At 37.2% G+C, this 12,348-nt stretch overlaps 1 protein-coding gene, 1 non-coding gene and 1 pseudogene across 2 annotated transcripts in view; 1 reads left to right on the top strand and 2 right to left on the bottom strand.

Annotated features, from left to right (window-relative positions):
• Window positions 1-1,019: 1,019 nt before the first annotated feature.
• LOC116742830 lies at window positions 1,020-1,102 on the top strand. The gene has a single exon (XR_004346603.1). It is a non-coding gene; the product is annotated as a small nucleolar RNA SNORD87 (small nucleolar RNA).
• A 2,023-nt stretch (window positions 1,103-3,125) lies between these two features.
• On the bottom strand, window positions 3,126-3,658 carry LOC116742141 (annotated as a pseudogene).
• Window positions 3,659-4,865: 1,207 nt separating this feature from the next.
• MCMDC2 (minichromosome maintenance domain containing 2) overlaps window positions 4,866-12,348 on the bottom strand; it is a 36,527-nt gene continuing 29,044 nt past the window's right edge. Inside the window, exons 13-14 of the mRNA XM_032609363.1 lie at window positions 10,958-11,067; window positions 4,866-5,207 (exon numbers count right to left, since the gene is read on the bottom strand). Of these exons, the coding sequence (XP_032465254.1) occupies window positions 5,041-5,207; window positions 10,958-11,067 (277 nt within the window). The 3' untranslated portion in view covers window positions 4,866-5,040. The remainder of the gene's footprint in view (window positions 5,208-10,957; window positions 11,068-12,348) is intronic.

The raw sequence follows: 12,348 nt of genomic DNA, 5'->3' as shown, positions 1-12,348 counted from the left end.
GATATGTCTTCATAAATCATTTCCAATAGCTGTCCAGTTCAATGATTTATCCTCCTGGGGTTCTGTAGGACATGATCTGTGGCCCTGGCCATGCCCTTTGCAGTACATAAATATGCTTTCAGGCAACTTGGGACTTAATTCTACAGGACTGTGTCCAGTAATGATGTCAACATAATGTATCTCTGCTCTGAAACTATATTAGATATGCCATAATAATGCTCTTAGTTAGAGGTCTGCACACTTGTTTTTATATATCTAACCTTTAACCTGGCTCATCTCATTCTTGTCAAGCTCTGAGGCAGAAAAGCAATGGTTGGGTACTCATTAGGACCATCATGTCTTAAAATCTGTACTGCCACAGTAAAAGAGCATCATAAATATATCCATCATTTTTGCCCATGCTAATGAATCCATTTCCAGCTTGGAAAGATCATTTATGGAATTATTAGGGCCTAACCGGTCAAAAGGACTAACACATCCTCAAGTCATTATAGATATTTTAAATTGGGGGCTCATCAGTTTGACTACCAAAAAAAGTATAATTAAGCAGCAAGCACATTCTTTTGTTCCTTCAGAGGTGTGTTAAACAACAGATAGAAAATGACTCCACTATATAGTCTTAATGTTAGTAGTTTTTATTATAAATTTGATTGGGAGTCAGGAAGATTGCAAGGTTTTTTTTTGTTTTGTTTTGTTTTTAATGGCTCCTGATAAGAACGGGAAAAAAAATCCTACTGGACTGTACTACATATAAGATGCCAGACAAACAGATACAAATGAGAATTCACAATGAAATATATTTAATTTCTAGGTACAACAGAGCCTATGAGTTGAAGATGAATGAAGGTCGTTGTGATAAATGTTTTCCAAAAACTTGTCATAGAGGATGGCTGTGAAAAAACCACCACCAGGAGGACAGCTGTGCATGTAACAAGGTACCAAAAGTTTAATGTAAATTGTGTGCTTTTTTATGTGTTTGTGGTATTGTTCCTGAAGCACAGTACCAAAAATGTTTAATAACTGGCACAATGATGACTTACTTTTTGCCGTTTACCCAGCTGAGGGTATCTTTGAAGACATAATTTAAGACTGAGATGCCAATAATATGTATTATGTGAATTACTCAAATACAGTTTTTTTATTAAAATGGATGAAATGTTCTTTTCAGCATATAAGTACCTGCAGATGAATGTTCAAGCCCTTAGCAGTGGTGTTTAAAAATTCTTCGTTGGGGGCTTCCCTGGTGGTGCAGTGGTTGAGAGTCTGCCTGCCGATGCAGGGGACACGGGTTCGCGTCCCGGTCCAGGAAGATCCCACATGCCGCAGAGCGGCTGGGCCCGTGAGCCATGGCCGCTGAGCCTGCGCGTCCGGAGCCTGTGCTCCGCAACGGGAGAGGCCGCAACAGTGAGAGGCCCGCGTATCGCAAAAAAAAAAAAAAAAAAAATTCTTCGTTGGCTCAAGTAAGTAATTAAGATTTATCAAGCAACCACATCTAGAGATAATTTGAAAGTACCTGATAAATTCCAAAGGGCTGAGGCCATTTCCTGTTAAAGGTGCCTTTGTGTGTCAGGTTTTGATTTTCTTCGAGTTTTGATTATGGATTGATTTTCACTGTTGGTTTCTGATTTTTTTCCAGAGGTGTGGCATACAACATTTTGGAAGGGAAAATGAAGAATTGGTCAAGAAGACATGAATTAAAGCAAATGACAAAAATTAATATTTTATTTAACATTGATCATCTCACAGTAAATTATGTAGAAAAATATAAGTTCAAATGATTTTAATTGCTGGGCAATAAAGTCTCTTCTTTAAAATATATCAGGTCTTTAAACAGCTTCATTTTCTCTTTTTTTTTAGATTTTTTAATAAGTTTATTTTATTTTACACATTTATTTATTTATTTTTGGCTGTGTTGGGTCTTTTTTGCTGTGCGTGGGCTTTCTCTTGTAGCGGCGAGCAGGGGCTACTTTTGTTGTGGTGCGCAGCCTTCTCATTGTGGTGGCTTCTCTCGTTGCGGAGCACAGGCTCTAGGCGTGCGGGCTCAGTAGTTGTGGCTCGCGGGCTCTAGAGCACAGGCTTAGTTGTGGCGCACGGGCTTAGTTGCTCTGCAGCATGTGGGATCTTCCCGGACCAGGGCTTAAACCCGTGTCCCCTGCATTGGCAGGCGGATTCTTAACCACTGTGCCACCAGAGAAGCCCCTAAACAGCTTCATTTTCATAGTTAGTAGTCAGACTTGTTTTTAACATACTTTAGGGATAGTATATTCTTGTCAGTAACTAGCTCCTGTGTGGAGAGTGATTCTCTTTGAAGTGTCAGGTGGTGGGCAGCTGGGGAGACTTTTTAGTACATCCAGTTCTTGTACCCTTTCTTGCTTTACTGTGTTTCTGGAGAGGTGCTAATCACTGCGTACTAAATAACTATGAGGGCCTCCCCTTTAGAACCTGCTGTTGTTCCTGAAAAACAAGCATAGTTGACCCTTGACCCTTAGGGGCGCCAACACTCCCTGAAGTCAAAAATCCAAGTATAGCTTTATAGTCCACCCACTGTATCCAAGGTTCCACATCCTCTGATTCAGTCAGCTGCAGATTGTATAGTGTAGTATGTATGTATTGAAAAAAAGAAAATGCACCCTTTATGTGGACCCATGCAGTTCAAAGCTGTGTTCAAGGGTTAACTAGTTGAAATTTTCTCAACTTAAATTACCCATTATAAGTAAAGGTTTCACCTATGACCTATAGATTTTTTAATTTTGATTTTATTCTTTGTTTGCTTTTACATTTGTGAAGAAAAAAGGATTTGGGAATTAATTTAGGACAAATTAGGATTTGTCCTAATCCTAGTACTAGTAATAATCTGGATTAAGGCAAATAATGACTGGACAGTCCAATCTGTCCAGGGCATGCAAATTTACAAGAATTCAAAAACAACTGAAATCCTACCCAGGTGAAGATTTAAATTTAGCTAAATCTTGCTTTTCCCCTGTTGAGTCCCACAGTACATAAATTCCTTGCTTTTATCAAGGTTATAATTTCAATATGGTAAGTCAAACAGTATAAATTGTACAGCAATATCACTTCCCATCAAAGGCAACATTTTTTTTTGAAAAGCACTTATATAATGAATCTCCCACCATGTTGCTTCAAGCTACCAGGAAACAAGCCCCACCAACACCCTTAATCTCAGCTCTTCTGCTGAGGAATTTGGTCTTCATGATGACAGCCTGCTTCGGGAGCTTTCCCTTCCCCAGAACTTTGTAGTAACTGATTGCGCCACATCAATGATAGGAGCAGCTCCAATCTTGTTCTTGGCAGCATTTACCCCTGTCTCCTCACTAACCAAGGTCCACAATTTATCAAGGTTGACAGTTGGGCAGAAGCTCTGGTTCCTCTTTAAGTGGTAATGCCTCATACCAACTTTCCCAAAGTATCCTGGGTGATATTTGTCGAAATTGTTCCTGTGGTGATGCATGCCACCAGCATTACTGCGGCCTCCTGGGTGCTTACAGTGTTTGCCTAACATTTGAAAACCATTTTCCTCCCCAGTGTTTGATACTAGTCCTTTCATTTCATCAACAGAATCTGAACACTGCACAATTAAGTGTAAAATGGGGGCTATTTTATGGATCCTAGTTTTATAAAACATGTTTTGACTTCACCCCATAGAGAACAAAAAACTGAAATATAGTATATAAGAAGCCACAAAATAAGGTCTTTAATTTGTAATATATGATTTTTTTTTTTAGACTAGGTTTGCCTTCTGAAAACAACACTATAGTCTCTGGCACTAGTGGATATTCAGTAAATACTGTTGAATGAACTGCAAGGAAAGAAAGTAGTAAGTGACTTGTTAAAAAGTCCTCTAGAGGGTGAGAGAGCTGTCTGCCTTCACAGTTAAACTCCATGAATTACCTATATCTAAAGAATTGATGCATGACAGTGTCTTGGTTAATAAGGTGGCAATTTTGTGATGACATTTTCCTTTTAGTGAGTAGAACTGTCTTTTTAATTAAAACTTCGGAAAATAAAAAGGATTTGGGGATTTTACAAGATAAGTATATTTTTGCATGGTGTTCCTACCTTTTCAGAGCAGATATCTTCCCTCCAAAAATGAAGACAGTTTGCAAATTGGTTTCTTTGGCTTTTGGTACCTTTCTTGTAACTAGTTAGGTTTAAGGAGCCAATTACTGCTCCTTGATTCAATGGAACTTACTTCTTTTCATTTAACCTGGTTTAAAAATGGAAAATTTCCAGGGCTTTTCCTGATCCCATAATTAGGACTTCTAAAACAACATAATAGACATGTCAGTATCTAGCATGAAAAGTCCTTACATTGAAGGCTTCTGGTTATATAAATGCTGTTATTTACTCATCAATTTTTCAGGTTCACAAATGAAGAAAAAAATGGTTTTACTTTGTAAGTAAATATTTAAAGTGTTATTGCCATCTTGTGACAAATAGAGGGAACTACACAAAAGTTACTATTTTTTTTTTTCCATTGCTTAGTTTGCAACATTCTTTATATTTTAATCTGTGGACCACTGGTACACTGGGCTAACCAGAAGTTTGTTTTTTTTTTTTTTTTTTTTTTTTTTTTTTAATGCGTTACGCGGGCCTCTCACTGTTGTGGCCTCTCCCGTTGCGGAGGACAGGCTCCGGACGCGCAGGCTCAGCGGCCATGGCTCACGGGCCCAGCCGCTCCGCGGCATGTGGGATCCTCCCAGACCGGGGCACGAACCCGTGTCCCCTGCATCGGCAGGCGGACTCTCAACCACTGCGCCACCAGGGAAGCCCCAGAAGTTTTTTTAATAAGATTATCCTAATTATAAATTTCTGCTGTTGGCTTTGAGATTTGTATTAGTGTTTATTCCATTAGCAATTAATTTGAAGAAATCATATATATATATTTTTAAATCATATATTTTTTAAGGTGGCATTCTAATGTACCCCGACACACAAAATTACCTGAAGCATTACTTCAAAATCACTCACACTTTTTTCCACTGCTTAAAAAGGAATGAAGGAAAAATTTCCTCAGATTGCCTATTCATCGCTAGCAAAGATAGCTGTCCCAGGTCCATATGTGGCAATAAACTGTTGGAGCTGTTGTTGGCACTGCGTCAGATAGATATCCCTTTGCTCTAAATATTCTTCATTATACAGTTCAAATGGAAATACTGCATTTGGAGCAACACGAAGTACAGCGGCCCCTAAGTGAAGAAGGAAAAAGTATAAATGAGAAAAACAAAATGCTAAATATGAAATCATATTTTCAACAAAATAGTGAAAGTTTTACAATTAAGTACTGATCTATAGAGTATTTCAATAGCTATTATTTAAAAAAACATTTTGAGACCCAGGAAACAGTTTCAGTAAATGCACAAACTGGTACCAGGGCCAATGGAAGAAACATTGATATTTAAATTTTAAAGTTTGGAAACTATAGAAATTTGTCATCCATTGAAATAGCCATTAGTGTTCTGAAGCTGAATAGTGATGTGAGGAGGTGGAAGAAGTAAGGAGAGAAGGTATTGGAAGGTAGAGAAACAATAAAAAGATTATGGAATAAAAGAGAAATAACCTTGCATATATATTTAAATGATTTTTGACAAGGGTGTCAAGACCATTCAATGGGGAAAAGATGGTCTCTCCAACAAATGGTGCTGTGAAAGTGATATCCATGTGCAAAAGAATGAAGTTGGTTCCTTACCTTACATCATAAAAATTAGCTCAGTGAATCAAAGACCTACATGTAAGAACTAAGACTATAAAACTCTTAGAAAAACACACTGGGGAAATGCTTTATGACATTGAATTTGGCAATGTTTTCTATGATATAACACCAAAAGCATAGGCAATGAAAGAGAATAGATAAAATAGGCCACATCAAAATTAAAAACTTTTGTGCATCAAAAGTTACAATCAACAAAGTCAAAAGGCAACTCACAGAATGGGAGAAAATATTTGCAAGCCATGTATCAGATAGGGGGTCTACAACTGAACAAGAAAACAGCCTGATTTAAAAATGGGCAAAAGACTTGAATAGACATTTCACCAAAGAAGATATACAAATGGCCAATAAGTACATGAAAAGATACTCAACATCAGTAATCATTAGAAAAATGCAAATGAAAACCACAATGAGATACCACTTCACACCAGTAAGAATGGCTACTATCAAAACCAAAATAAAACAGAAGAAAGTAACAAGTCTTGGCAAGGATGTGGAGAAATTGGAACCCTTGTGCACTGTTAGTGGAAATGTAAAATGGTGCAACCCCTAAGGAAAACAGTATGGCAGTTCATCAGAAAATTAAACAGAATTACAGATCCTGCAATTTGACTTCTTGGTATATACCCAAAAGAATTGAAAGCAAGGTCTCAAAGAGATATTTGCACACTCATGTTCATTAGCAGCATTATTCACAATAGCCAAAGGCAGAAGCAACCTAAGTGTCCATTGATGGGTGAAGAGATTAACAAAATGTGGTATATATATATATATATATATATATATATATAGACAACGGAATATTCTTCAATCTTAGAAACGAAATTCTAATGCATGCTACAACGTGGATGAACCTTAAGGACATTATACTATGTGAAATCAGCCAGACAAAATAGTACAAACATATGATTCCACTTAGATGAGGTACCTAGAGAAGTCAAGTCCAGACAGACAGAAAGTAGAATAGTGCTTGCCAGGAGCTGGGGGAAGGGGGAGAATAGAGAGTTATTGTTTAATGGGTATGGAGTTTCAGTTTGGGAAAATGAAAAGGTTATGGAGTTGGTGTGAATGTCCCTTACACCAATAAACTGTATACTTAAAAATGGTTAAGAAGGTAAATTTTATGTATATTTTACCACAATTGAAAAAACAAAACAAAACAAAACCTTTGACTAATATTGCAGAAGTTAAGCTCTTAAATTCTATTTCATTGATTCACTAAATGAGTATCTAAATGTAACTGGCTGGGAGTACAACTGCTGGCCAAGCAGACAGTGCCTACCTTCCTAGAGCTGTCTGTCATTAGTAAACACAAGTAGCCTCAGACTTCTGTGACTGCTCCCTGTACTGCTTTACCTTACCTGAAACCTTGCTGTCCCTTGAGAACACTGCTTTCCTTGTGGCTCTCAAACACCCCACATACCTTAGTGTCACAAGAAAGAGTCAGTGCCTAAATTGCTGCACCTTGGCGGCTTCCAGACCATTCTTTCCTCTTGTTAAAAATCTTTCTTCCTTTGATGCCCAGTGCCACCTGGGCTTTATCATCCTTACCCCTTCCACAGTGAAGTCAACAATCAGCTCTCAGTACTTGGCTCACAATCTTCCTCTGTTCCCTAATACCTGCCATTCAGCGATTTCCATGTGAATGACCCATTTAACTGCCAATCTCCAAGTGTCCTGACCTTTTCCCTCTACCTCCACCACACATTCCCAGAATCAGAGGAAACTAATATCTCCAGAAACTTACTTCAAAACCATGAGTTCAAATGTCCCTCTTCTCTATGCTACCTCCTATGCTTCCAGGTCTTCTATCTCAGAGACCTCCAATCTGCTTCCTTCAATTCACTTCCCTCTTTTAGCCAAAGAGGGAGTGAGTCCCTCCCTTGCCAGTCCCCACACTCCCTTGCCCCCCCCACAACACTCTGCCACACTCATCTATCAAAACCTCAGCTCTGCATGAACCCAGCCATTTACCTTGTGCCTGCATTCAGGCTGCTAGGCAGAAAAACACATAATTGGCATTGCTTGGTTTCACTTTAAATGAATCACAGAAACCTGAGATGGTCAGTTGCACTGCCTGACAACCCTGTTGAGTTTCTCTAACACATTTGCTCTTCTTTCTCCCCGCCCCCCACCCCCCAATGACTATTACATTCCATTCTTTTCTCCTCAAACCTTTCATTTTTAGCTGATGACCTTGTTGACCTTGTGGAGAGTAAAAGACCAAATCTACAGACCTACCTGATTCTGTATCCATTGTTTTCCCTCCTATAAAATGAAGTGACTCTTCTATAAGAGGCCTTTACCTTCATATGTGCTCTGGATCCCATCCCCTCTCACCTTCTTAAGGACTTTACACCTTTGATCTTCCCCTCTTTCTGTAGTTTCATTAGTTTACTTTCTACTGCACATCATATGAGCTATTATCTTCTATCTTAAAAAAAAAAATCCCTTCCTGGAACACACATCCTTCTCCAGCTAATACCCTATTTCTTTCCTCATCTTCATAGTCAAACTTCTCAAAGTTGTCTATATGTGCTGTCTCCATATCTTCACTTCCTACCCCACCTGAATCCCCACTCCATTGAAATAGTTCTAATCACAACCACCTACAACCTCTAGATGGCCAAATCTAATCTTATTCAAACTCGCAACACATGATACAGTTGACCACTACACTCCTTTCTTGAAACACTCTCTTTCTTGGCTTCTGTAATACAACTGCTTCTCGGTCTCATTTGTTAGTTCCTCCTCCTCAACTCCATTTGTAAATATTGGAATTCCTCAAAGGCAGTCCTGGGGTTCTCCGTATAGTCTCTCTCTCTGTGATTTCATCCATTCCATGGCTTTGAGTACCATCTCTGTGCTGATGATCCCTAAATTGTATTTCTAGGTTAGAACTCTCTTCTAAACTCCAGATTATTATATCTGTCTATTGATATCTCTGTAGGATGTCTCAAACTTATATCTATAATTTGATCCCTGCCCCAGCCCAAACCTTTTTCTCTTTCTTCCTAGTCTTGGTAAATGGCACCGTGATCTACTCAGTTGCTCAAGGCAGAAACCTGAGAGTTTCCTTAATTCTTCCCTCTCCCAACTGCCCAACTCCTAAATCTAGTTCATAAACGTAACTATTGGTTTTTGCATCCAAGAAAAATGTCCCTGAGTAGGGATTATTTTCCTGCTATGTTTAAAGTAAAATTTAAGGAGCTCTTAACATTGTTTTGCTAAGACTTGAAAAAGAACATACCTAACTGCAACTTATTATGAAAACAAAAAGTAACTAAAGGAATAAAAACTTCATATAGTTTTATTTCTCTCAACAAAAGCTTTCTTATATGCTTCAAGAAAATAGTTATCAAGTGAAAATAGCCATATTCAGTCACAGGAGTCCTTAATATTATAATACCACAGTTTCTAAGTTCAAAGAGACACATTTTTGTCTTCTTACTGAAATCTAGTTGTATCTTAACAATTTTGATGGTGATAGCATGTCACAGTAAAATTGGCAGCATTTTTTCTTCATGGTATGTAAAATAATGTCTTATATTTTATCAAGTATATTTTAAAATATAGAATAAGAAGGTAAAGATAAAGCAAGTTAAAAACAAAAATACATATCCTTCTTATTTAATATTGGTTGAGAACAAGCGATTTTCTCTTTTGGTAGGTAAAACTAATTCAGGATGATAATTAACCTTTTCTGGGGGTTATGAAACTCTAAAACATACTTCAAAAATCTTATGATTGGGGGAAAGTGGCGGGGTGGTGGTGGTGGGATAAACTGGGAGATTGGGATTGACATGTACACACTAATATGTATAAAATGGGTAACTAATAAGAACCTGCTGTATAAAAAAATAAAATTAAATTAAAAAACCTTATGATTCCTCTCCCTAAGCAAAAAGGTAGAAAGCACATGCATATACAAATTTACATATAATTTAGGGATTCACAAGCCCATAGGACTCTCTCAGTATCCATGGATCCTAGGTTAAGAATTCTTGATTTAGATAATTATAGAACAAAGTTCTAATGTTCTAATGGATCTCTGTGAAAAGTTATTACAATATAAATTGAATCTTAAGCAAAATTAAACACTAAACATATACATACAGGAAAGTCAGTGTTAATACATCCTTTCACTCCCAGGGTTGGAACTGAAATAAAGTAAAAATCTCACTAAAATAGAGTCGGGAGGCCAGAAGGGGGAGCTCTCATGCATGTACCTCTCAACATCAATACAGATCTCAACAGGAAGAGACATACCCTGCATCTCCAGCAGGAGGTAACTATTGGTTTTTGCATAACTATTGGTTTTTGCACACTACTTTACTACCACCAGCAGGAGGAAGAAAGATTTTCTCCTTGCCCGGCAATAGCGCCACTAAAGAGAGACTGTCACAACGCAGCCAATGAAAAGCCACTATACTTGGAACTCCCAGTTTCCTCCAATGGACTTTCTGTTATAACAACCCTCCCAACTCCACTTCTCCTCTACAGAAGAGTTTCTTCTTTGCTTTACCAGACTTGCATGTGATTTACCATAGTTGCAATGTCCTGAATTGCAATTCTTTCCTGTTCCTGAATAAAACTGTTTTGCTGATAAAATAACTGGCTGTTTTATTGTTTTAGGTTAGCAGAACCAAAGTTTGGTTTGAAGGATGGTAAATCTCATCGAAATTAATGTCTCATATAATTCAAAAAGAACTTTGTGAGGATAATTCTCTTTACTCTTACCTTTAAGAGCCCCTTTATGTTTTTATTAGCAAAACCATGATAAGCTCCTTTGATTTCAAATAATTAAATGCTATAGTCACAGTATTATAACTAGCAATTGAGAGAAGGTGGTGATGCAAGATGATCACATTTTCTTTGGCTATGTGTCTAACTCCATTCTGGGGGATTGCTTGACAATTAAATGTTGCATGCTATTTTAAAAGGAAGATAAATTTTAAATCATTTCATGTGTCATACTTTTTTTTCAGAATTCTCTAAGCAATGCAAAAGTTCAAGCATAGAAACAATCATGCACAATTAGGAACTTGATACCAGATAATGATACTACCTGTAAATAATTACTAAATTCAAACAGGACTTACGTGGTAGAAATTTATTATTCTTTAAAATATTGTTTAAAATATATGTAACATCTTAATTTACCAGATTAAGAATATTCAAGTTTAAATATAATTATTTGTAGTGATCACTAATAACTTAATAGATTACCATATTTCAATGTTAGAGATGTTTCAAATAATAAGGCTGCAATAAGTACATCTTCTTTAAGCACTTTATTCCTTAGGTTCAGTCGAGCATGGGCTTCAGATAGGGAAACTCTAAAAAAGAAAACTGATGCCAATCAAAATATGTTGATATTATAAAGATAATATATATTTTGGCAGGAACAAACCAAGATATGTGTAAGCATAAGCCACACCTTAAATATCAGCATATTCTTATTTTTAAAAAATTTTAGTTTCTTTTCAAAGCATTTTTTCCTACCAAGTTGAATAGACTGTTGCAGAACAAGGAAGTATCCTGACTTATTATCAAAAAATTGGTTTCTATCCTGGCTTTTCTTTATTATTCTACACCCCGCCCTCCCCAAGTTCTGTTCAGTTAAATACACAGTTGGAAAAATTAACCTAACTAAATATCTCTTACAGACACATCCTTCGTGTTTTCTCCTAGTTCTTAATCCATTTGAAGTCCTCATAGAATCTTGAAATTTCAGTGTTGGAAGAGATTTTAGAGAGCAAATTTCAAATCCTATCATGTAACTGAATTTTCTCTACAACATCCCAGGCTACTTATTATTCGGTCCCTTTTGAACTTCACCTAGGATTCACTAGGAATCATGAGGCAATCCATTCCTTTATTTTTTATTTTTAAGCTAGCTTTAATGTACTTGAATGATTGCTGGATGTGGGAATCAGAAAACCTGGGTTATGTCTCTAGAATTTACTAGCTGTGTGTTTGTATGAATCATTTAACTTCTGAGATTTTTTGAAGCTCTGCTATAAAATGGGGATAATGATAATTAATAGGGTTATTGTGATTTCAAATAAGGTATTTGAAAATTTTGGGACTCACCCACAAAGATTATATAAATGTAAGCTGAAATTGGTTTCACTGCAATGTATACCAACTGGTCCCTGTTTTGTCTTCTGGGATTACAAAACAAGTCTAATATCTCTTAAATGTGACAGCTCTTCAAATATTCAAAGACAGCTTTTCTAGTTGCTCCATGCTTTATTTTCTCCAAAATAAATATTCCTAGTTCTTTTTTTTTTTTTTTTTTTGGTGCAGGGGCTGCACCACACAGCACATGGGATCTTGGTTTCCCCCAACCAGGGATGGAACCCGTGCCCCCTGCTTTGGAAGCACGGAGTCATAACCACTGGATCGCCAGGAAAGTTCCTCCTAGTTCTTTTAATATGTCATGTGACATAATTTTCACACCCCTTGTCATCTTGGCTATTCTCCCTGTGACCAGATTTGGTTAATATTCCTTTTCAGTACAGTGCTACAGGTGTGATTTGATCAGCAGGGTACAGGTGGGGCAGAATTAGCATCTTCTCACTCTTGATACTATGTTCTATTACTACAACCCCAAA

This window comes from Phocoena sinus, chromosome 17, assembly GCF_008692025.1.
Source record: "Phocoena sinus isolate mPhoSin1 chromosome 17, mPhoSin1.pri, whole genome shotgun sequence".
In the NCBI taxonomy this organism is placed as follows: domain Eukaryota; kingdom Metazoa; phylum Chordata; class Mammalia; order Artiodactyla; family Phocoenidae; genus Phocoena; species Phocoena sinus.
The sequence above is the reverse complement of the archived record's forward strand: the minus strand, read 5'-3'. Positions and strand labels throughout refer to the sequence as shown.